Raw genomic sequence first — 26061 nt, 5'->3', positions numbered from 1 at the left:
GAGACCAGATGCCATTAACTGCCCCCTCACAGCACTAGGAGCTGACCAGGAAGAGTTTGGCACTAGATCTGACCACATGCCATCCAGATACCAGGCCAGGGAAAGATGAAGGGAGGCCAGGGAGGCCATACCAGCCACACCAGGCTGCTGAATGCAGAACACAGTGTACAGTAGCACAAGTGGGGCGAGCGCTGTCCTGGGAACCCAGTCACAAACAGCAGGTCCTGGAGCCCAGAATCAATTAGACTCACGGCCCTGCTGCAGAGTTCTGTGTCCAAGTAAACCGAAGTGTCCATGAGTGGGAACCAGGCCTGGACCTCAGGCAGGGGCCCAAGGCAGGTGATGTGGTTCATCAAGCTTGCCCTCTGGAGACTTCTGTCCGCCTCAGGCCTCCTCAGGGACTGAGTCCCTTGTTTTTTACAGACACACTCCTCTCTGTGCTCAAGGAGGCTGTGCCAGTCCTGGGGGGTGGGAGTAAGAGGAGGGCATCCCTGGACATGGAGGAGCTGGACCTAGCCGTGCCCTGAGATGAGAGACTCTGTAGCTCCTCAAAGTTCCTCAGGCCCCTTGCTGACTTGTTTCTGCACCAGATGCCCCATAAAGAAGGTAGAAGGTTGTGAATGGCCAGCAAGGAGGGAGGGGAAGAAGGGTGAGGAAGAAGGCAGGGGAAGGTTCTTGACAACCCAGAGGTAGAATGGCATCCAATAAGAAACCATCTCAGTCCCTCAGGGGACTCTGAACCCAGGCCAGCTACTTGGAATAGGTCTTCTATTCTAGATTTGTGACTAAAACATTCAGCCCATTTCTCAGATGAGGGTAAAAATCTATCCACATAGATGAGGTTGTTGACCATAGGCTTCCTGCAGCCCTTGAATCAGTGGGGTGCACACAGCTGATCCTCTCCATAAGGGAAGGAAGGGGGAAATGAGTAGGGTACACTCTGAGAGATGGAAAATAAATAATAAAGGGACTGTTTTCCAATGCCAACCTGGCACAGTGCCCAGGGCAGTCATCTTACCCTCAGAGCTCACGGCTACACTTGCCTCATCTTTTCCAGAAGTATGCAAGCCCAGATACGTCAGCCTTCAGGTATGCAGAGATCTGTGACTGGCTGCCTGCCTTTCTTCCCTGCTTCTTCCTGTGGAACTTTGCTTTCTTGGCACAGACCACCCTGCCCCACCCAGCCAGCCCAGCCTCGGGCCCCCTGCTCAATCAGGACCCACTTGTAGGGGACTGTGACAAGCCCCTTCTACGAGGCAGATCCCCTGTAAGGCGGGCAGAAAGCTGTGGTACGGGGGGGGGAGGGGCAGGAGCTGCATCATCTAACTAACAGGTTGGTCTGGCTTCGAAGAGCCCCACCCTCCTGCAGCTAATGAACACCATGCAACAGGTGTTTGCGCCTCAGTCCCCAGCCTGCCCTGGCTGTGACAGGAGGCAACTGCCACCACTCCAAAGCTCCCTCACTCACTGGTGAGCCCTCAGGCTCCCAGGCCCAGGGGGGCCACCATGGCCTACCGCTCCTGCGTCGTCGGCTTCAGCAGCCTCAGTGGCTGTGAGGTGACATCTGCGGGCAGACTCCAGCCTGGGACCTCAGGATGGGGCAGCTGTGGGCTCCCTGGGCCTGGCTTCAGCTCTCGAAGCCTCACAAGCTGTAGGCCAGCTGGCATCATCCCCAAGGTGACTGTGAACTCCAGCCTGCTGGTGCCTCTGGACCTCAAGGTGGACCCAGCTGTCCAGCAGCAGAAGAACCAAGAGAAGGAGGAGATGAAGGTCCTCAATGATAAATTTGCCTCCCTGATTGGCAAGGTGAGCTGAGTGGGATAGGGCACCAAAACAGAAGGTCTGCCAGGCATTCCAGGTGACCTAGCTGGTGGTTCCCTGAGCATCGGTCATCATGCCCCACCCCTGCCCCTAGCCAATGGGGATGCAGAGATGGGATAGGAAATCCTGGCACATCCTGGTGTCTGGAGCAAACCCCAGGATGGACTCTGGGGGGTATCTGGATAAGGACATGCCACCTGGCTTGGGGGGATCAGTATACACCTTTTGTAGTTAAGGGAGTGTTTCTCGAGAAGGCTCATGGAAGTGTGGCCTGCTAGCCTCTTCCCTGGCAGGTGGATGGGAGATACTGCTAACATTGCCCTCCTGATCTGTCACTCAAACCTCTGGCCCCAAAAATCTCTCCCTCCAGGCTGCCTGCCCTGCTTGCCTTCCCCATTCATTCATAGAGCTGTTGTTGCTAACAGGTCCAAAGGGGTGTGTGGGGTCTGGAGGAGGCTACTGTAGAGGAGGCCATATGAGTAAAGACTCAACTTTGGCTTGTCAGGAGAAAGGAATGCAGAGAACTGTGTCACAGTCTGGCCAGAAGCCAACAGTTGGGCTATTTTGCCCTCACCTAGGTGGAAGGACCAGGCCCCTAGCAACTTAGCCCCTACACCTCCTAGATTCACTGCAGTTAGCCTGGGGCTTCAGGAAGTCCTGTCTAGCTTCCAAACCTGTACCCACTCAATGACTCCAAGAAACCTCTTGTGAACAAGCCTCCCCGCTGGGCTTCCTCCTGTGCCCCAGCTGCACTGACTATACCACATGTGCTAGGCAACACAGGGAACTCCACAGGTTTACCTCAGATTTCCTCAACTGCAAAGAAAGACATTTTGGGACCATTGCATAGAGAAGGGAAGCTGCCTTCCTCACTTCTGAGGCAGCAGAGGTCTAGCCTGCCCACCCTAGTCAGTCCTCATCTGCCTCTTGGTTTCTGACTCTGCACACCTGGGAGTCCCAAGAGGTAGGAACACAGAGAGGTAAGAGAAAAGAGTATCGCATGTGGCCCAGATGTCTGAGCCCCACAGGAACTCAGCAAGTAGGCTGAGGTCAGCACCAACATTTTACCACCACAGCTGTTGTTTTCCCAGCTGTACAGGTGAAGCAATAGGACCAGAGAGGATAGGTACCTTGCCCACAGTCACACAGCCAACAAGCGATAGAGTTTAGATTTGATCTGAATTTGAGGTAGGGAATGTGTCTTCCTCTCCCTGACACATCTGATTACTTCAGAGTCTCCTCATTGACACCTCAGGTGCCCAGACTGGGAGAGGGGATAAGCTGCCCTTCCCACAGCCTGCCTGCATAGAGGGAACCCATGGCCTGGGAGGTAGGCCCTGCAGAGCCACCTCCTTGACAAGCCTGGCTAATCCCTTAAAAGGAGTGCTTCGCTGAACTATGTAATTTGGCTTCCATGGGTGACTTTTCTCCTTCGAACCATGCCAATGCTGATGTCACCCTGTGCCACTGCTGTGGACTCCAGGGAAGGAGCCCTCACAGTTGGGGTCCTGGGTCCAGGCCTTTGAAGTTCTTTAGCAGATCTGGAGCCTCCCAATCCTTAAATTTGGCCTTCAGGTGGAGTGCCTTTCACTGTAGGGCACAGGGAACTGTGGGTTCCAGCCCTTTGGGGGGCCTGGTTATTGGAGCCCTGTGCTATGCAAAGGCTGTAGGGGTCCCAGAGAGATAGGCTGCTGCTTAAGGAAACATTAGAACCTATTTCTGAGTTTAAATCCTGGGCCCACTGTATAAACTTGGGAGAATTACTGAACCTCTCTGGGACTCAGGCACAACAGTATAATGAGCTTGCCAATCAAATAGGATGATTTCTGAGAAGTAGCTACAACAATCTAGTAGATAGTTCGAGCTTTCTGATCTTTTGCTAAGAAGTAGAGTAAATTAGCCTGGTGCAGGGAACTCCCAGAACTAACCATCCTGTTCCAACAATACACACCCCAGGCCTGGAGAGCTGGAGGGGCACTTGCAGAGCAGGGGTGCAGTCCCCTTGTAGGGAGGGGTGCAGCCAGGCTTCAGAGAGAAGAGCTAGCAGGGAAGGTACAGGAAACTGAGACTCTTTGGGCAGAGAAGAGGGAGAAACACCCCACTCGCCTCCCCCTTCAGGACCCACTGCCACCCTGCAAAAACAGTGTGTGTGGAAGGACAGGTCCCTCCAGAGGCTGGTGGAGAAGCCCTACTGCTGCCATGGTGTGTCCTTCATTTATGGGTTGTGTTTCCTTGCAAAAGTTGCTTACCCTCTGTGTGCCTCAGATTCCAGGCTCTGCTGCAGTCAGCCTGTGTTCCTGCCAGTGGGAGGACTGGAGGCCACAAGGGAAAGATGGAGGGGGATGGGGAGCAGGGTCCCACCCATTGGGGCTGCTGCAGGGAGGGGATCTCCAACCTGCAGAAGCCTAGGCAATGGTGCTGAGGAAGGACTGCCGAACCTGGTCCATGTTGGGAAAACAGGAGCCCAGGTGACACCTAGAGACAGGGACAGGCCATGCTAGCTTCAAAGGCCTCAAGCATGCCTGCCCTGACAGCATCAGACACAGGCCAGCTTCCTGTTAGTCTTTGGAATTTGATGTCCTCCCAGTGCATTGGGGATCCTTGCCAATGTCTCCCTACAGACTCAGTGGCCGGGCTCCTCCCAAGGTGCATCCCAGCTCCAGCCAAAACTCCAAAGGCTACTTGATGTCCCCACGAAACACATCTCACATCATAAGCCCTGGCCAGCCCAGCCCAGCCCAGCCCCATTCAGCTTCCACCATCAGTTTCCTCAGCTGTAGAGTAAGGAAGCAGACAGAGCAGGAACTTGCTCTGGGAGGGAGCCCCCTGCCAAGCTTCCACTGTGCCCCATAGGGCAGGGGTACAGGCTAGAGACTGCACAGTCTTCTCTGGAGAGCTTGGATTGCTGGGCCTCCCTAGGCCTTTGTTCCTACAGGGAGGAGTCCAGCAGACAGACCATAGCTAAAGATGAGTTTTCATCCCCACCCACTGAGACAAGAGATTCCCCAAGGCCAGTGGGAGACAGAGGTTGTCCTTGGTACCCTGAGAGCACAATGTCCTCCAACTGTCTTGGCTGGCCCAATTCACAGCATCTCTCCACAGAAGAGTGCTGAAGCATTGAGGACAGAGGTTAGACTAAGGGAAGAACTTCCTTGTATGAAGGTTTTTCTGTTTTGCTCATGGGTGGAGGTAGGAGCCTTATGTTTCTCCTCTCACCGCACCCTCAGTGTAAACATGGACTCCTGCTAGTCAAAACGGAGGGAAGGTGGGGTTAGCTAATACTCCCCCACACACGCTCCCTCACTCACACACAAAGCAAGGCAGAACCCTCCTGACCTCCAGTCCCACAGAACCTGTTTCCTTGTGGCACAGGTTTAAGGCATCATCACACAGAACTTCCCAGTGAGATGGGTGTGAGGCAGGGGAATGACTGCTCACCAGCGTCACACTTTATCCCTCTATCCAATGCTCCTGCTCCCCTCCCTACCAGAAACAAAGGTGCCAAATGTTTGCTGCAGTCCTTTCAGGCTGTGGTTCTGGGAGTAAGGCCAGCACCCTCAACATACCACCATCCGGTTAGCACCGCATCCTCGTGGCTAGAACAGCGTCCTGCCACCCATGAGTGACCCAACCAGCCCTCACTGCTGAGGCCTCTCAGGGCTCCCAGCTGACAGAGAGGGTACATGAGGAGCTGGGGATGGGGGACGGGGGCATCCTTCAGGAGGAACTGGGAGCATGCATGCCATGGAGGAAGCACCCCCCCCTTCCCGGAGGACAGGCAAGGTGTGAACAAAGCCAGGATATCTTGATCACGCTGGGATGCGCTCCAATGGCAACTGAGGCTACAACAGAACTAGGCAGCCTTCTGGGAGCTTAGCTGTGGTCCAGAGTTGTCAGTGTCTCTGTAGGAGTCCAACACAGGGTGGGGGTCAGAGCTTGGGGAAAACCACAGAGCTCAGTGACCTCCCTGTCCCCATCGTCAAGGCCACCCTAACCCTGCCTGGAAGAGCAACCAACTTCAGAAGGGCCCTGAGTTCCAGGGTGGCAGTGCCCTGGCCCACAGGGGGCACATTACGGTGGTTTGATAATCTCTGTGCCGGACTGGGGACACAGCTCAGTGGGCAGAGGGTTTACCTAATACGACATAAAGGCCCAGGTTAGATCCCTAGCACCACCTAAACCAGGAGCTGTAGTCTCAGCACTTGAGAGGTGGAGGTAGGAGAATCAGAAACCAAGGTTATCCTCAGCTATAGAGTGAGCTCAAAGCCAGCCTGTAATATGTGAGACCTACTTGTCCCAAAACAAACAAACAAACAAATGAAAACCCAGGTGCCAGGCCTGGCTCTGCTGCTTGGTAATTTTGTGACCTCCGGCAATTCTTACAGCTCTGTGGGCTGGGTGCCCCTCTCTGGAAACTAGGCTGATAGCAGTACCCACTCCATAGGGCGTTGCCTCAAAGAGTTGAAATGGAAAGCACTTGGAACCAGTCTGGTGCACAGTTGGCACCTCATCCACATTGGCAATTACCACTCTCCCAAGCTCTTTTCATGTTCTGACCCACCACCCCCACACACACACACACACAACAGGCAGTGTTAGCGACCTCAACTTCCAGCTGGGGAAACTGAGGCTCAAAAATCTTCAAGTCTGGGCCGGTCAGGAGGGTTAGCACTAAAGTACCAAGTAAGCTCACCTTGCTGGGTTTTGAGGACAGATGAGATCAGACTTGCCATGGAGGAGAGGCAGGAGGACCCTGACACCTCCCAAGCCCCTATTTCTGGGCTCTCCCAGACATGACCTGTAACAGGCAGGCGTTCTGCACCCCTGCCCCCATCCCTCACTGGAGGCCCAGCCCAGGCTAGAAGCCTTCTTGGCCCCACCTCCATCCTGTCTTATCTCAGCATCTTCCACTCAACAGCCAAGAGCTGGAGGTGGCTTCGCATACTGAGTGGAGCCAGTGTCGGGGATGAGCTGCCCTGTCATGGGAAGTCCCACTTTGGGGCCCCCTAGCCTGAACAGGGAACCCAATGTGGCACCTGACGACCTACTCAGCGCCCTCCTGCTTTTGCAGGTACAAGCTCTGGAGCAACGCAACCAGCTGTTGGAGACCCGCTGGAGCTTCCTACAAGGCCAGGGAACAACTACCTTCGACCTCAGCCACCACTACGAGACATTCCAGGGCAGTCTGCAGGAGGAGCTGCGCAAAGTGAGCCAGGAGCGGGGACAGCTGGAGGCCAACCTGCTGCAGGTGCTGGAGAAAGTAGAAGAGTTTCGCATCAGGTAGGTCTCACCCCCTGGGAACCAGGGGTGGAAGCTGAGGGTGAGGACTAGGCTGGACTCAGGGAGATGCACTCGAGCTGGAGAAGGGAAAGATGGGATGGAACATGGATCTTCTCTAGATGCAATTCTTGAAGCTAGCACGCGTGCCATTGTCAATACTGCAAGCAAGATGGTCAACCTACAGCAGTGACCCTTGGGATCTACCAAGATTTAGTTGCAGTGGCTTACAGCTAAGCCCTTGGGTGCTTGCACAACACAGGCCTGGCTCCAGCAGCCCCTCCTGAGCCAGCAAACGTGCCAGCTCCTGTGCACTGCCCTGGGACAGGATGTCTTGCCTCTAGCAAAGCTGCAGAAGGTCCATGCTCTATAGCGTGCTCTGGGTGTTGATCTTGGTGTCAGGAAAGGAGAGAGAAGCACTGTAGTGCAGGCAGGGGATGGGCAGGACAAGGCTTATCTTCATAAAGCAGCAACCCCCCTATAGGGAATGCTGTAGGCATCAAGGTAGCTGGGGGACCAGAAAGATGATGAAAATATAGCCCCTGACCACACAATGCTTTTACAGCTACTGGGACAGAAGGACAAATGGCAAGGATCACCCAGTAGTCACAAGTGCAGCCTAGGCACTGAAGTAGGAAATGTTCATCCCCACCCCATGTCCTAGCCTTGTGACTTTAGGCAAACATAGCCTACTGACTGGCCTCTGTTTCCTCCTGAATTAATGGACATGGTGATTGACATTAACCTCGGTTGCCATGAGGGAAAAATTCAGAGTTCAGGTTGGCACCTGGCAGTGACTTTCCTGTCCCCTAGAAGGTTGAAGTTGCCCAACATTGACTGAACTTCTCTGGCCATCCTAGGAAGGCAGAATAAGCACTTGGGAGGCTCAGAGTTGAGGTGACCCTCTCTAAGATCACATAGTGGGCAAGCCTTCTAGGACAAGGAGGCTGAGCTTACATCCCTGAGTCCCCTTCTCACCTGGGACAGGACAGGGGGTAGGGAACCAAGCATGGCTGCAGTGTGGCCCACACCCTACCAATCAGAGGTAGAACCAGCTACTTCTGCTACTCTGCCAGACAGGCTCCTAGGCTGGGGCTCACCTTGGAGACCCCCTCCCCTGCAGAGCCCGGCCCTCTTAAGTCCTAGGAAACCCATGTGAGCATCTAATCACTTGGAACTGCCCAACATCTGTTCACCAGAAGCAGAAGCCCATTTCACTGTTCCTTAATAGGCCTGGGAGCCTCAGAGGAGGCACAAGGCAAGGCCTACTAAACAAAGCTGCCACCCTCAGTGGCCATGGCAGAGCAGCATGGCATCCCAGGGAACCCACAGCTGAGTCCCTTTCAGGCATTGCTGATTGCTGTCACCTAGCCACTGACCTGCTTACTTCCTGTCTGCATCAGGCTGCTCTCTCTGTTCAGATAGGGTCTCACAGAGGGGTTTCAGGAGTTTTTGGTCTGCAGGCCAGTGCTGAAGCTGGTGATGTGGGGTGGAGCCCTGACAGGGAGAGGCTGTGCCTTGCCTCTGCAGGGTGATGAGCTCAGTCTTGCTCCCAGAGAAATAAACAAGCTCAGGGGCGGAGGGGGCTGGCAGTTGTGACAGTCTAAAAAGGGCCTGAGAACAGGTTCCGGAGCTGGTGGCTGGCAGGCTGGTGGCAGATTAGAGGTGGGACAGGAGATAGGCCTCACCTGAACCCCGCAGTGGGGATAGAGACTTCCAGAGATTCCCAAGGCCCTGCTTGTCTAACTCCCTAGTTACTAAGAACAAAGCAGAGGCCCAGCAAGGGGAAGCAGCATGCCCAAGTTCACACAGCAAGAGACTAGGGCCGGCAGAGCCTCACAAGTTGATTAGTTAACAGAAATGTGTGGTTGGGGGTGTGACTAAGGGCTGAGTCTAGCTAAGCATCAGACAGCAGGCTGTACACCCTTTGAGAAAGAGGCTCTTCCAACTCACCTGAAAGCTGAAAATGGATAGAAGGAGCCTCAGAGAGACTGAATACCACCCCAGACTGGAACCCAGTTCCAGGCCTCAGACCGCTCACTGGACCATTAGCCTGGGACTCAGGCATCAGCCCACCTGAAGGCCACCTCTAGAAGGGTACCTAGGAAAACTCCTTCAAACTCCCACACTCCTGGTATCCTTCCCTACTGGGGGGCCATTGGGGCTGCCCTCCAAGTCCTGGTGTATGTGTCGCCCAGATCCCCAGTGGGTCTCTACTTGGTGGGTCTGCCTGAAACACTCTAGAAGCAAAGGCCCCTCATCTCCATGAAGACCTCTTTCAGGGGGGTAGGCAGCTCTCCAGGGCTCAGCCAGGCTCCTCTTAAACCTTAAGCAATTAAGAACTAGTGGGACAGTGACAGAGACAGGATGATGTGGCCATGCAAAGGGGAGGCAGAGAAGGAGACTGCCCAGAAGAGAATGGCAGAACTGGCACCCAGGGGTCCCACCAGATGCCTCCCCTAGGGTGGCGGATTCTGCTATCCAGAGGAAAGTCGGGCACTGCTAACCAGCTACCTGCATTTATAGGGCAGTAGGACGAGGGACTCCCTGGCTTCAGCCCAAGACAAGGCCTTTCACAGGGGCTCTGAGATTCCAATAAGAAACATGCCTGAGTCAGGCGACCAGAAGGCTGGTAACAATACCCAGAGAGCCAGCCCTACTCTCCACAGGGCTTTCAAAAGCTTTACATGGGAGGTCATGGCAGAGGTTCAAGTAGTCACGAGTGTCAGACCTGCAGCAAGCACTTTCAGTCCTTGTGACATTTCCATGGACATGTCCAAAGAACACACGTAAGGTAACCAAGTCATGCAGCTACTCAGCAAGGGAGCTAGCATTTGAACTCCCACTCAGCCAGCACTCCTTAGAGGCCTTGTCACCTTTCAATGTCACGTCGGACCCTGAGATCCTCCCCAGCTGGAATCTCTAAGGGTCCCAGGAGAGGGTGTTAGGGAGCACAGGGGAAGGGAGAGCACAGTACCTGTTGCATACACATAAACACGCACACCCTGTAATCAGGATTCCTGAAGCATTTTTTTCTCCCTGATGCACGTCCCCTGTCCAGAGGCCTTCACAGATTCCTGGAACACAAGACAAGGCCAAAAGCAGCCCATGCCCCAAGATGCCCTGTGAATACTGTCATTCTTAGGTCAACTCCCCTCCAGAAGACATGTGGGTCCAGTCTGTTGACAGGGTCACTGTGACACTGGCCTTGCAGCGAGGTCAGGGACTGGGGCTGGCAGGTGCCTGTAATTAGAGCCCTGAGTCAGGCATTCCTGGAGAGGAGAGAAGATAACTAACCCACTTCCATGTCCATCCACTGGGCTGTCCTTGAGGGCTGGTGTAGGACACCTGAGAGGCTGGCAGATGCCATCTACCCTATGGAAGACCAGTGTCATAACTAAGAGAGGATATGGTTAGGGACCAAAGGATCCTGCCCCCACCCAGCAGTGTCCTTTTTGCAAACCCAAGGTGAGTCTGACTCAAGAGAGAAGCAACATGGAAGAAAGTTAAACTTTGTAGTGTGCCATAGACAGGCCATGAACTACTGTCATAACAGCTGCCACACAGCCTTACACACTGGAAGTAAGAGAGGAGGCTGGGAGAAGTGCATACTGGAGACCTCTCTCCTGCCTCCTTTTGGAGGTCACAGAATAAGATGGCATCCCATGATCTAGCCATGCCAAGGAGCAAGAAGCAGCTGCAGGACAGAGTGGACCTGGGAAGAGGGGAGTGAGCAGGGTGCTGGGAGAGGACAGAACACAGGCATGGCCCACCTGGGCCTGTGATTCTGGGTGTCAGGAGAGGAAGAAGCCACCATGAAAGGTGGGCACAGTCAGAGAGGCTTCCCAGAGGACTGTGCAGTAGAGCATAGGAAGTGGGAAGCCACTTCTGGGGGTTACAGGGGAGGGGGGAACGTGTCTTAGAAGACCTGAGATTGTGTCCACCAAAGAAAGAGCCAAGGTTTCTTGTTTGATTTGGTTTGGTTTGGTTTCTTTTGTTTGTTTGTTTGTTTTGTTTTTTTAAGACAGGGTCTTGCTAGGTAGCTCTGAATGGCCTCAAACATGCAGTCTAAGTTGGCTTCAAGTTTATAGAATCTTCCTGTCTCTGCCTCCACATCCAGAATGGCCACTTCTCTAGTTGTCATTAAGCATGGAGAGATCTAACAGAGACCTGGGCCCCTCACAGAACAACAGTTAACCAGACCCTAAGCTTCACAGCATTGCTGAAGAATGCCTCTCCCCGCAGGTATGAGGATGAGATCTCTAAGCGCACAGACCTGGAGTTCACCTTCGTCCAGCTGAAGAAGGTAACTGCCCAATGCCTAGGGCCCTCCATCATGGCCCTCTGCCCTTGTCTCCATCTTTGTCCCACTTTCCTTGATGCCTAAGCAAAGCTCTCAGAGAGAAAGGTCAAGCCCAGGCCTGCCCCTTTCTCCAGGGTCAAAGGCACATTTCCTCTGGGTAGCATCTCCCTCCCCAGAAGCTATCCCATCCCAACTCCTTCTCTGAGCCCTAGGCTTTTTAGTCTCCATCTCTCACCTCCACTGCCAAATCCAGGACCTGGATGCCGAGTGTCTCCGACGAACTGAACTGGAAACCAAGCTCAAAGGCCTGCAGAGTTTCGTGGAGCTGATGAGAACCGTCTATGAGCAGGTGAGAGAACAAGGCCTTTATGGGGCCAAGTGCTCACTGCCTCTGGGGCAAGAGATGCAAACAGAGGTAATGGAATGTTTAACAGTCACTATTTCCAGCCAATGACATCACTGAACCTTCTCAAGTGCCCTCCTATCTGGGTGTCAATGATCCTTACATTTCCCTTTGCCACACATTCCCCAACACAGGTACAAGGTCCCCAACCTCATTGTTTGAAAGAACCATCTTCATGTGTGCTAGAGTGCGGGCAAACAGGGACCAAATGCATTGGCAAGGGTCAGTACTACCAGCCTTGAATATATACCCCACTTGGACTGAGCACCTTTAAGCCCTGTAGTCCAATCCATAGCACTGCTTCTAGCTCTTGTGGGCATGCGTTTCACCCTCTGCCACTCTTGGCTAAGACAGGGAAGACTCAGGATGGACTTCAGCAAAATTTAAAACGATAGGGCAAATTCAGACAGAGGAGCTTCCAGAACATACCCCCATCTATCTCCTAGGTCCTCTGCTGAGCCTGGGGAACAGTTACCCAGCAAGGGCCTGGCTTGGCTCTTTGGGAACACTGTACCCTCCTGGGTATCCTACCATGGATTGACTCTCTCTCTCTCTCTCTCTCTCTCTCTCTCTCTCTCTCTCTCTCTCTTCCACCTTCCCCTTCTCTCTCCATATCACCTGTCTCAAGACTGAGGGGCACAGGGTAATATTTCACAAGTGTCTACAGTCTAGCAAGGACTAGAGAAATCCATTGCTAGGATTGAGGGGCCCCAAAGCTCATATGCTACCAACAGCTGGTGCCAAGCCACAGCAATGAAGCCAATGTTGGCGCAGAGTCAGTCACTGCCACAAGGCAAACAGAGTTCTACAATGGGCCCCACAGACTTCTGAGCACAGCGTCACAGCCACCAGGGGAGACTGGGCCCCTCTTCCTGCAGGCTTGACATCCCAGGACCCCTATGGGACTGACAGCCATTTGTGACTATGGGATGGAGCATAGCAGAGACAAGCCCCACCCTCAGGAGCAATCAAAAGGCAAACTCATAGCTGACCACACCAGCAGCAGTGAAAAGCACCCTGCCTAGCTCCATAACCAGGCCATACCCTGTGGGCTGCCCAAGGCTCCATGCTTACAGATTGCTTGCTCTGCCCAAGCTCCTTCTGGCTTGGTGTGAGCCAGGCAGGCATCAGGGGCCAATGCTTCAGAATCTGTGCTCCACTATGCTCACCAAATGCCTGACAAATTCAGAGCTCTAAGCCAAGGTGGAGGCCCAGACCCAAGCATTGCCAGAAATATGTCCAAGAGACTTTTTGGCCCTTTCTCAATAGCCAGGCCTGTGAACGCCATTCAGATGGAGCTTTAGCTCTTGGGACCTGTTTTGACTCCTCCTTTTTATCATGTCTGTAATGGTTTCCAAGCTGTGTCACCTCTCTGTGCCTCTTTTCCTACATCTGTAAGTTGAGGAGAATAATAGTAGCAGCCTGGTATGGATATGATGTGAACTAACCCGTTCAAATGTTCATTGCATACCTACTAAGTGCCAGGTGTATGTCACCTCCTGAATGGGACAAGTGTCTCCTCTGAGGAGAGCACAAATCAGCTAATAAGCCAGCAAGTACCTCTAAACAAGACCACAAGAGAGGGTGAGCAGCTCACAGAGACAAAAAAATCAGTGGTGTCATCAAGCTAAAGGGCAAAGGAGAGCGTCAGAGCATGGTTAGGGATCTGAGGGGTGCAAGCAAGCTGAATCTAAGAGAGAGAGAGTCTGGCCCCATGGGAAGGCTGCATGAAGCTCCACAGCAGGAGAGCAAACAGGGCAGGGTGTTTTCCTACATCAGGAGACCCTAGACTTGACCTCTGCCACTGCCCTTCCCAAAAAAAGGAGACCAAATTATTTTAATAACATATCTCCTTTAACCCTACATATCCAAAGTATGAGTATTTTGCTTTGTAATCAGTATAAATATTAGTGAACTATTTTACTTTTCTTCCTCTTATTAAATGTTCAGAGTCAGGCATGGTAGGGCACACCTCTAATCCCAACACTCAGAAGAGACAGGCAGGAATAGCAAAGGTTCAAGGCCCTCTTCTACACAGTGGGTTCCAGGCCAGAAAGGGTTGCATGAGAGCTGTCTCAAAAAGAAAAAGAAACACACAGTCAAAAGGTTTAAAATCTGAAGCACGTTTTTCACTCACAATGGCTCATCTCAGGCAGATGTGTCACATCCCACATGCTCCAAGGCCAGTGATAATGAGTGGCTCCCTTCCTGGACAGAGCAGGCCTGAGCAAAGGAAGGTATAAGCCACACAGCTTCCTCTCACGACAAGAGAGCACAGTGGATTGTGGCTAGCCCACAGAGGACTGGACACTTGAATTTCAACTGTGGGTCCGATCAGAAAAGCCTAGAAGTATAGATCTATATCCTATTGATGTCCCAGCAAAAAGGGAGTCCCCTCCCCTCTCCAGCATCAGGAAACACATAGCTAGATGCCTACAAGCCCCTTCCCACATGGTTGGATGGTTCCCACTGACTAGATCTACAGTCTGCATGGAACGTGCATGCATCCAGCCTGAACATTGACTGCCACACCCAGAAGCCCTGCTCAGAGTGCTCATGAAAACTCTGTGGATTTGGGTAACAATCAATGAGTACAGATTTTAGAGCAGCCCAGATTTAACATCTGGCTCGGTAACTCTGGGAACCAGAGCAGGTTGTTTCAATCTCCCTGTCTATAAAATATAAAGAAGAATACTGCACTGTGCTGGCCTCTGAGTGTGTGTGTGTGTGTGTGTGTGTGTGTGTGTGTGTGTGTGTGTGTGTGTGTGTGTGTGTGTGTGCATGCATGCACGTCGTTGTATGACTATGGAGGTTAGATGATAACCTCTGGGAGAAACCTCACCTTTCACCTTGTTAAGACAGGCTCTCCACTTTGTTGTTCAAAGCTGAGTATGATGGTCTAGCTGGCCCTCCATCATCCAGTGACACTTTTGTCTCTGTCTCCCATCCCTTAGCAGCAGGAGGACTAGGTGTCCAGCTTTACATGGGTTCTGGAGATTTGAACTCAAGTCCCTGTGCTTGCCTAGCAAGTGCTTTGCTCACTTAGCTGCCTCCCCAGCCCTGAAATTAGTTCCTAATAGACCTTAAACCACTTAGGATAATGTCTGCCATGAAGTAAACATTTAAAAAGCGTTAGCTGTTCTTAGTTCTGACTTTGCACTCACTTTACAGATGGAGCCTCAAATGGGTTTTAAAACTTGATCAGAGTTATCTAAGGAATCCAAGGTGGTGGCATACAGAATACAGTGCCTTTAAGAGCAACTTTACCAAGCAACTCCCATCACCCCCATGGAGAATACTGTAAGGTAGATAGACACACAGCAGCCTCCTCCAACTCCAGCTCCCTAGGGAAACTCCAAACTGTACTATGGTGCAATTCTTGCCAACTTGGGGTGTCAGGGGCCCACCCCAAGGTGGCACCTCACCACACAAGTGAGCTTTGTTATACCCTCGTTCCTGGAGGAGCCAGCATGTCTGGACAGGCATGCAGTTGTTCTGAACACCACTTCCTGCTTCTGTTTATCTCACTCCTGCCTCTCCGGCTTCTTTGTAGCAAGGGTCTGATGTGGTGCATCCATGTTGGCTATCCTGTCCTTTGTGGCATCTTCTGGCCATATCTCTGGGCTTTCCTGGGCCAGATGCCAACTTAGACCTGGCCTGGGCGGTACGGGGCTCAATCCCGGATCCGTATTCACTGATTTCCACAGACTGACCAGAAGGGGATCCCCAGAACCACATCTCTAAAACTGCCCTAGCAGGTGCCCATTTACAGTGTGCAATGTTGGTGTGTCTGTGGTGACCACTGGCCTGATTCCAGTCAGGGCTCCAGGCTGCCTTTGCCCAGAGACTTACAGTCAGTTCACCTGAAGATCAATCAAAGATACCCACAGCTACTAGTCCCTGAGTTTGGTCCTGCCAGCTCGAGAGGGCCTCCGGAATGCTTGCAGCACCCGAGCTTCCTTTTCTAAGAATTGCTAGTGGGCGACGCTGCAGACAAGCAAATGAGAAAGGCTTCCTCTGCTGTCCATAAGGTCCATCTGAATCTTCACGATCAAGTACAAGCCACTAGAAAGAAGTTCCAGCCCCTACCAGGGGCTCCACACAACCTCTCTAGACATAAAGATGAATGGGGGAGGGGTGTCCCAAAAGTGATGTACCACGGCCAGGGTGAGTGGCCATGAGTGAACCAGCTGAACTAGGACCTAAGCAAGCTTCTAGATCCAAGTGCCAGCTCACTGAAGCCTGGGACAAACTGAAGGCTATGTTGCACATCAGCACAGGAAAAAATTCAGACCCTGGGGGACTATGCATTTTAATAAGAAAAACGTTAAAGAAAAAAATGGAGTGGACAACTGAAGACTTCTAGTGGTACGCATCCCCTCACCCGGTTTGGATCCTGTCTCTGGAGTTTCAAAAGGGAATGAGGCTGTCAGCAGCCAGAAACACGGGCAGGAGAGTGGTGATGAAAACAGAGACAGGGGTCTGCGAATGCCAGAGGAGATGACGGTCCAGGCCCTACAGCCACAGAGTGAGCCACAGCCACCTCTCCCTGGCTCCCTGCCTGTCCCTCTGTGGCCTGCTGACTCATCTCTCTCTGAGGAGTGCTGGCAGCCACACTCACAGTCTGCTCCTCCTCCCACCCGAGGCCCCACAAAGCCTGGATTATTGTTTAGCACCTCCAGAGGAAGCAGCCCAGGCTTGTGGCAACACTTTGCAGCCCCTGAGAGACCCTTGTTACCACTTGTCTCTCTATTTAGCCCTAAGCCTTCCCACAGGAAAATCAGCTAGGACAGTGGAAAGTCAGCCTGGTGCTACAAACACAGCTAGACTTCTTAGTTCCTCGGTGCTCCAAGGTGACACAGAGCACAGTTAGGTAGATCCCTGCTCCTGCTGAGGGTGCCTCTGCCACCCCCTATGATCAGGGAAGGATAAACTATGGGGACAAGCACACTAGATTGTACTGTGACAAGCACACCATGCTACACTGTCAGGCCTGGAGTGCGAGGGAGGGACTGACTACTGTCAGTGGGTCCTGGAGACAGATGACTCTGATAGCAGAGTTGCATCTGAATCCAGAGCTTTTCAAACCCATTTTCCCAAGGATTCACCAGCCTCTAGCCCCACCCTGGATAGCATCATTCTCCATTCTCTCTGGTCCCATCCAGTGAATGTGTATGTCCCATCAAGGGCCCACAGCTCAAGGTGACCCTGCCAGGCTCTTGGGGCTCTCTATCCAATAGGGAAGCAGAGGCCAAGATACAGTGGAGGGGCTTGCCCCCCACTCCACCTCAACACCAGCCAGGAGTAGAGGTCCCAGCCTGGGTATCAAAGTCAGAGAGGGCAGTAAGCACCACCTAACTTCCTGGGAATTCGCAGCTGGGAGCATAGTCTCCACCTCCTGAGGGGACAAAGGGACTGTGGGTAGCTGACAGACCTTAAGTCCTCCCCCACTAACCCTGAGCCTCTCACTTAATGTGCTGCAGGAGCTGAAAGACCTTACCGCCCAAGTGAAGGATGTGTCGGTGACCGTGGGCCTGGACAGCCGCTGCCACATTGACCTGAGTGGCATTGTGGAGGAGGTGAAGGCCCAGTATGATGCCATTGCTGCTCGAAGCCTGGAGGAGGCTGAGGCCTATTCACGGAGCCAGGTTAGGAACTGACTATGTAGGGAGAGACAGGAAGGACTAGAAAGGAGTTGGCTGAGGCCTTGTGGCTCTGGGAGTAGTGGGGAGCACATGCAGGGAGGATTGCAGCCTTCAGCCCACAGGCAGCATGGAAAATGTGAGAGCCAGAAACCTGCAGGGCTCCAGGGACAGCAGGCAGGGGGTGCTTCCCTGAGGGTCACAGTATTACCATCATACCAGCCAGGTGTGGGTATAGCTTACCCAGGGCAGCCAGGAGGAAGCCACCAGGGGAACACATAGGGCTGCAGAGGGAGGTGGGAATGGACAGTAGAGATGAGGCTGGGAGGGATGGTGAGGGGCTGCGTCAGACCACACTTCACCATCCCTCTTCCACACCCCTGCAGCTAGAGGAGCGAGCTGCTCGCTCAGCAGAGTTCGGGAGCAGCCTCCAAAGCAGCCGCTGTGAGATCGCAGACCTCAACGTGCGCATCCAGAAACTGCGGTCTCAGATCCTCTCCATCAAGAGCCATGTGAGAAAGCACCTGAAGGCCTATGGAGACTTAGGGGCTAGGGGGCACTCACACTCAGTCACACTGAATACACACAAGACCTGGCCAAGTGGCCCTGAGCAGGTCTATCCGTGCCCTCTGGCCTCAAAGTCGAGAGGACCGTGGCCTGCTATGGTGGCTGTGAGGATTGTGTGAATTCTTCACAGAAACACTCTCTGTAAAGTTCCCAGAGCAACTGTAACATCAGAAAGTCCCTACCATGCTTGACCAGGCCCTTGCCCCTTTTCCAAGCCCCATCAATCATACAGCAAGGGAGGGATGAGGCCTAAATCTCAGTTTCCAACAGGGACTCCTTTGAGTGGCTTGTGGGACTTCCCTGCTCCGCGGGTCTAAGCCAGCTCCCTCTTAGTGCCTGGCAGCCCATTACCACACCTGGAAAATGGTGCTTCTTAGTTACACACTCTCAGACAGCGGCAACCTCAGGCCTGGCCCACAGCCTGTCCCAACCACTGTCTCCCTCCTCCTTCCCTTTGGCCTCCTGGTTGCAGTGCCTGAAACTGGAGGAGAACATCAAGGTGGCTGAGGAGCAAGGCGAGCTAGCCTTCCAAGACGCCAAGGACAAGCTGGCCCAGCTGGAAGCTGCTCTGCAGAAGGCCAAACAGGACATGGCCAGGCAGCTGCGCGAGTACCAGGATCTCATGAACACCAAGCTGGCTCTGGATATTGAGATTGCCACCTACCGCAAGCTGGTGGAGGGGGAAGAAAGCCGGTGAGAGGCAGGGTGAGGGCGGGGCTCCACAGTAACCCAGTGGCCACCTGACACAGGTCTGCTGTCCTGCCTGACCCAGTCACTGCCTGGAACTAGGACCTAGTTCTACATGGCCTACTTGCCCAGCTGGAAAGTAGGCTAATGATAAGCACAGCTCACCTGGGTAGGGAAGCCATGTGAGTCGGACCAGTGAGATGGCTCAGTGCCTCCCAACCTGAGCTCCAATCCTGGAGACCACATGGGGGAAGAAGTGAACCAAGTTGCACAAGTTGTCCTCAGAGTTCCACACATGTGTAATGGTGTACACACGCATGCATGCATGCACGCGCTCGAATGCACACACACACACACACTTTTTTAAAGGTTCAAGGTGGATATTCTGTTGTTTTTTTTTTAAAGTGCTCAATTGTGTTCACTATATATACACAGCAAAGAAGGGACTGGGGCTCCCAGAACAGACCCTGGGGCAGGGGGACTACAGGCACCCTGGCTTATCTAAACTCCAGGTTTGGTTCTCAAATACCAAGCCTCTCCTGCCCTCACTCTGGAGAACCAAAACCAGGACAGCCATGGGTCCTCCACTCTCTAAGCTCTAGGAACTCCAGAGACAAGACAGGCCTCTAGAGGCAAGAACTAGCCAGGGTCACACCACAGGCAGCCATGGGCAACCTCAGGCCTGGCCCACCCTGACTTGGCAGACTTCAGCTCCAAATCCTATGGGGCTAAAATCCCAGGTTCCCTTCACAGTCTACCATGTCTCCCTCTCTCAGGATGGACCTGCCTTCTGCCACCGTGGTCAGTGCTGTGCAATCCCGATGCAGGACCAGTAAGTCCCCAGAGACCCAAAACAGGGACACATGGGGTGTGAGGGATCATGGCCCCAAAGGCATCATGGATATGGCCTCCAGCCCCTTCCCTCCCCCACTCTTTGTGTCTCGGTAGCTGCCTCCAAGTCTGGCCTCTCCAAGACTCCCTCCCGGAAGAAGAAGAACCGCAGAGGTCCTGTGATCAAAATCACCGAAATGTCAGAGAAGTACCTCTCCCAGGAGTCAGAGGCCTCAGAGTAAGACAGCGACTCCAGGAGCCTCAAGTCACTTCCACTGTAGCCGGAGGGACTTAAGCTAAACTTAAGTAGCCTGGAGCCTCCAGGTTGGAAGGGGAGATGCTGAACTGAGAGAGGTGGATTCCAGCTGAGGCTGTTTCTCTCAATGGTCAGTGAAGGCAAGGGAGCATCACCAGCTCCATTCTGCATCAGCATCTCAATCACCACTTCCAACCTCCTAGCCACAGGTTGTCCTGGCTGGTAAAGGGGAACTTGGGGTCAGTCACCTCCTTGACCCTCTGAAATGCCTCTTCCCACATAGCTATGACAAGGTGCTTGACTTTTGCCCATCGCTTGCCCTGACCTCCTGCCTCAGCCTTGCCTCACCGCTGCCTCAGAGCCTAGGCTGCCATCCTTACTCACTAGCCAGGCCACAGCCTTGGCTGAAGGACACACTGGATTTTGTCCCATGGGGGCTGGGGACCCCTGGCTTTCCTGCCCTTAGGCTCCCCAGGCACCTGACAGTATTGGGGGACAAGGAAAGGAAAGGCCTGGTGTATTAGTCAGAAGCCTAAGTCTTAGAGAGGCCCAGATACCTGCACCTACTCTCTTCTAGGGACTAAGAAGTCAACCATAACTAGGTTCCAAAGCTACCCTGGCCATGACCAACACCCTAAGAGCAGATGCCAGAGATGACAACCTGACACCAGGCCTTGCCTTCACCTCCCTGCCATTCTGGCTTGTACCACCATTCTGCAATCTGGGCTCTGCCTCCAGCCCAGGTCTCTCCAACCTCAAAAGCATTGAGGTTGCCTTTGGTACAGCAGGCCCTAGAGCCCCAGAGCCCAGGGCCCTGCCAGAAATGCCCATTTCCCCCAAATCCCACTTCCTAGAACCACTGTTGTATTCACAGGGCCAATGATCTAGGACATTCCACCCAGCAAGCCAACTCTTCCTAGTTTCCTTCCTCCTTCTGACCCTCCCTTCTTCCAAGCTTACAACACCACCACCCCCAGCCTCTGGTTGGCTGTGAGAAAGGCTAAGCTTGGGGAGATCTGGAAGGTTCTTAGCCCTGAGTTGGTCCAGGAAGCCCCAGTAAGGACCTTCAAAGAACTAAACCCAAGAAAGCCATTTTGCACCCACCACAGACATCTGGACTTGGCAGAGATCCTTTGTCCTACCTTTGGCTCTCAGCTCTGGGGCTTTCAGGACACAGTAGTCGCAGCCTCCTTCTCTCCTGGCTCCCCTCACCTCCTCTCCTAGATGTCCTCCACCCCTTCATCTCATTCTCCAAAACAAGGTCTTCAGCAATGCCCCTGGCCCTCAATGCCTGCAGAGGGCACTGAGGGGCTTCCAGCTCTCCCAGGCCAAGGAACCCAGAAATATACTCAACCCTGAGTCCCCAAAGCGAGTGCTCACTGCTGGTTTCTCTGGGGCTACTTATCAGTTTCCAAGGGAGCAAACCTTCAGTGGGGACATGAAATATAGAAAGTATATATTATTTTTTCATAACTTATGTGGCTTTTAACTTATTGCTTCCCTTCCTGTTTCTGCATGATCAACACTGTGTGTACTATCAGGACTTTAGAGAACTCACTCTAGCCACCGACTTGACTGGCTGACTCGGGCAAGGGGTGAATAAAGTATTAAGATTCATCTATGGATAAAGTTGCTGGGCATTGATTTTTGTTTGCTGGTTGCTTGGTTTTGTTTTATGTGTGTTGGAGACAGGATCTTATGTAGCCCAGGCTGGCATCAAACTCATAGCCAAGGATGCCCTTGAACTCCTGATTCTTCTGCCTTAGTCTTCCAATGAGCCATAATTATAGGCATATGCCACCATGCCTTGCTTGAGTATCTAATTTCATCTCCCTTCTTGGAGTGGTTTGGTCACTAGTCATCCCAGGCTGACCTTGGGGTGTTCTGAACTCTCTAGCTGTGGGGAAATGTACCATGCAGGTACCAAACTGTAATTTCAAACCAATGGGGCTTGGGCTCAAAAGGACCCCCACCCTTTCTTGCTACCAGGACACTTGTCTTACAACAAGTGGATCCATGTTCCCAGTGCCTATATGTCCAGGTACCATGAAGGCTGACTCAGCAGACATGAATGCAGGTTGGGGGGGGGGGGGAGGATTCCCCAGCTGGTGGCAGGGTTCTGATGGGGAATGTACTTCTGTGTATGTTTATCTTATTGATTGTTGAATAAAATACTGTTTGGCCAATGGCAGCAAGTTAGACGGGACTAGGAGTCAAAGAGGATTTTGGGAAATGTAGTAGAGAAGTGGTGATCCAGGCAGGAAGTGACATAGCAAGGAGACTCATATTTAGCAAGGAGAAACGGGAAGTGTCTCCTTTTTCCCCTTCCTCCTCCAGTGGCGCAATGTGATCCACCGACAAGGAGGGATGCCAATAAGGTAAGATAAGTCTTATAAAATATATAGATTTATGATAATTGAGACTGAGCTAACAGATGAGAATCCTAGTCACTGGCCAAGCAGCATTTGAACCTAATACAAGTCTCTCTGTGTATTAATTGGGGCCCTAACTCAGGTGGATGGCTGGGGTAAAGCACACATGTGGCAGTGGGGCTCCGGCGGCCTTTGGCGGAAAGATTTATCATAACAGGGTTCCTTCTCCAGTACTTCTACCGACCAGGGGGTGACCCAACCCAGAGGACATTTGGATGGAGCAGGCCTAAGCCTGCCAAGTCAAATTCCAGATCAACAAATAAGGACTGAGGACCATCCCCAAGGGCCAGTGAAATGGCTCAGTGGGCAAACAGACTTGTCACCAAGCCTCATGACCTGAACTCCATCCCCAGGACCTACATAGGAGAAGGAGAGAACAAACTACTGCAAACTGTCCTCTGACCTCTGCACAAATGCTATGGTACATGCATGCACACACCAGATAAATAAGTAAATGTTCTAAATTACCCTCTCCAAACCCTATGCTAAGAAATATAGACTATTGTCCCCTCTCTCTACTGTCAGGAGCCCACCAAGTCTCAGGGAAGACAACTTAAAATAACTAACCTAGACTTCTCTGCAAAGTGCAGTAGTGGCTCCTTTGGGGGTCATGGAAGGGATAAGAACTAGCCCTCTGTAGCCCACCTGCTCCCTGGCCCACAAGACCTTGGACAAAATGAATCTGTTTCCCTGTCAGTGACAGGAGTCACACAGCTTGCCCCATTGCTTCACAGGTGTCTAGGGATCTGATGGCAGAGCTGTGGTCACTCCTCTAAGGAATGCTACATCATCTTCGGCTGCCACACTCTGCCCTGTGACAGCTCAGCAATGGGAAAGGTCATTAGTGACATCACTATTGTTGATAGGGCAGATATTAGGAGTTACAGATGACTAAGCCGGAAGCTAAAAGTCCAGCAAAGGGACCTCATCCTGGCTTATGAGGGGCACAGCACAGCCAGGCCTCCACTCTGTCCCTCCTCTGAGTGGAAGGGACAGACAGGATCTGCTCTAGGACACAGTACAGATGGACAGTGAAGCCCTAAGACCCATCCAGAGAACCCTAGGACTGGGGGGGGGGGGTTCTTTTTTATATTTTTATCCACTTCTGAATACCCATTTGAATTTCCAAACCTGAATAGGAATTTCATGTCCCAAGATTTGGTGATGTATTTCTTCTCCTTCTACTTTCTCTGGGTTATTTTTAACAGCTTCCAACTATGTGGATTGACTGCTTTAATTTTCATTTTAACTCTCTTTGATGATCATTCACTTCCTAATAAATACCATTTTGACTGCTTCCTCATTCATAGCATCTTTATTATCCTAGAGTTAAAACAATTCTAATATTTCACTAATAAGTTCTTTAGAAATCTATGATGTAAACCCGAGTCATTCATTTTATAAGCATTTTTTGAACACAAACATAACTCGTGCCTGGCATGTTAAACTCCCCAGCATTTATCTCTGTAACCACCACTCCTCAGACCTTGACTAAGCAGGCCACCTTGTACTCTTTGTCCCTAAATCACTCTAAGCTTCTAGAGGGCAGAAGTTGTGTTGCAGTCTGTCTCTAGGGCCTTCAAACCCTAACCAGCATAACTCTTGCAGCAAGCCACCACAAGCCATCCTTCCCACAGTTGAACACTATGACCAAAACCAGAAGAAACCTTGATAGGGCAAGGATGAACACCTAACTCTCCCAAAGTCTGGATCTGTCTGTGCCTTGTGCAGTCTAAGGTTGAAGTCACCTCTATCGATTTAATGTTAGGCAGTGCTCAAAGCCAGGTGTGCCCCCATTCTGTTGTGGCCTTAGGATCAGATAAAATAGGAGGTTGGTAGGCAGAGGTGTTGTGGGGTGGGGTGGTGACTTCAGGAAAATGCAGCTGTCCACAGTCATCCACTGATCCAGACGTAACACCTGATAAATTCATTTTATTCAAAAATGAACTTGAAGGCATCATCCATCAGGCTGTTGGTGCCATCCCAGTTTGGGAGCAGATATTAATTTTATTCTCCCCCAAAGAAATCCCATAAGAAGAAATCTCCAATAAATGTAGAATGAGTGAAAAAAGGAATGAATGACACCCCTCCCCAGCCACCATCTTCAAACCCCAAAGTTGCGTAGAGGTAATGTATGTCAGGTCTACTCTTAAGTCCCCAGCGCTTAGACAATGTCTTGACATAAAAGGCTATATTCAGTGCAGAGTGGAAAGAGGTATTTCCCTGTCCAAGCAAACACACTTTCCCACCCCTTCCCAGCTAGCAGTCCTCCAAAAGATATAGCATGCCCTACTCCTTGGATGAGCCTCTGCCCTCCCTCCTCCTGCCTCCTCTGTCCTCCCAGAGACTCAGTGAGAGGTTGGCAAGAGCGCTAGCCTGCCTTGGCTACAACAAAACTAAGCCCCAACCTGGGTTTGCCTCATTCTTCTCTATTAGCTGAGGCCTGGGAAGAACAAGCACCATAGCTTCAGAAGGCGCCCAACACAGAAAAAAGCCATTCCTTTTTACCTGCAGACTAAATGCCATAGGAACAGAAAAAGATGGCCAACCCCAGCATGTCGAGGTGGACTAAGACACAAAATGTGGGTAGAGTTGAATAGGTTCCCATAAGCCGAGTCCTCTGGCTGGTAGTCTGAAAGATTAGAGTACCTGGGAATCAGTGCCCCTCACAGTTCTGCCAATGAGACCTCATCCAGAGCCCAGGCAAGTCCTGTGGGACAGCCAGCCTCCTCTCACGACACTTCTTCTGGCCAGTTCAGATCTAAGGGAAACATGTAAGAAGAATTTGTTGTCCTTAAGTTTGGGGAACTCCAGCCCTAGTGAAAGAGAACCCCGCAGAAACAGAAAGGGACAAAGTAGAGATGCCTGACGGACATTCCCACCACATTGGAGCCTGCAATGCAGCTGGGAGTCTGTCACAGAAGGTTTCCTGGAGAAGGGGAGGCCAAGCCCAAGGAGGGGTATTAGAGGTAGGAAAGAAGACAGAAAGAGAGTGAACTTGCTTGGATTGGGCTGCCTATCACTAGGCATGGTTTTGGGAAATTAGTTAGGAACAAGGAATACTGAGATGCTGTAATATGTGGTGGCCCCTGAAATGTCCCACAGAATACAGGTCAAGCACACATACTGCATGTCACTCCGTCCTACAGTCTGATGTGCACTGGGGAGTCCAGCCTGATATTGGCACTTGCCAAATTGGAAGAATGAACAGACAAATGGGAATAGCAAGGGACCATAGCTGCTGGGAGATGCAGAGAGAGCCATCCTGGGGTATGTTTTTAAGAAGGGAAAGAGAGGAAGAGGGTAAATGGAACCCTTATCATCAAGGGTCTCAGCCTGGAGCAGAGAGGCCAGGATCCACACCATGGCCACTGTGTGCCAAGTCCTCTCTATCACGATTGCTCTGTGGGACCTCAGCATGGTCATACTCCTCAGTTTTGATGACACTGCAGGTCCAGTCCCTGGCACAGGTGGCTGTGGCTAGGAATGGAGGGAGCTAAAGATCCCTCTGCCTTCTGTCTGTGTTCTTAGCTGGGACCTTTGGTTATTCTAGGAACCACACTGACTTAGCAGATTGACCAGAAATCCTGGAGGCTTTATGAATTCCTCAGAGACTGATGGGAGGAGGGGGCAAGGGGGAAATTATTGTGGTGGGTAAGCTGTTTGTTCTGATTCATTGCAGCATCAGTAGCTGATGGTTTATTATCTTCTGGTCCAGGAGCACTCTGACGTTTTGTTGAGTATGCATAGGAAAGGGTCCATCACAAAACCCCTTCTCAAGTGTCACTTATGCTATAATATGGAGCAAGATGGGACCTTTGGTGGATCCCATGGCAGGTAAG

The 26061-nt window shown here is 52.1% G+C and overlaps 1 protein-coding gene across 1 annotated transcript; it reads left to right on the top strand.

The window, feature by feature from the left end:
• The first annotated feature begins 1098 nt into the window (after positions 1-1098).
• On the top strand, positions 1099-21412 carry Krt80 (keratin 80). Its single transcript, XM_035440896.1, has 9 exons — positions 1099-1806; positions 6893-7101; positions 11344-11404; positions 11655-11750; positions 17288-17452; positions 17833-17958; positions 18486-18706; positions 19477-19532; positions 19649-21412. Exons 1-9 carry the CDS (start codon positions 1507-1509, stop codon positions 19771-19773), a joined length of 1359 nt encoding a protein of 452 aa, XP_035296787.1. The 5' UTR covers positions 1099-1506; the 3' UTR covers positions 19774-21412.
• Positions 21413-26061: the final 4649 nt, after the last annotated feature.

Source organism: Cricetulus griseus, chromosome 2 (genome assembly GCF_003668045.3).
Source record: "Cricetulus griseus strain 17A/GY chromosome 2, alternate assembly CriGri-PICRH-1.0, whole genome shotgun sequence".
NCBI lineage: Eukaryota > Metazoa > Chordata > Mammalia > Rodentia > Cricetidae > Cricetulus > Cricetulus griseus.
The sequence above is the reverse complement of the archived record's forward strand: the minus strand, read 5'-3'. Positions and strand labels throughout refer to the sequence as shown.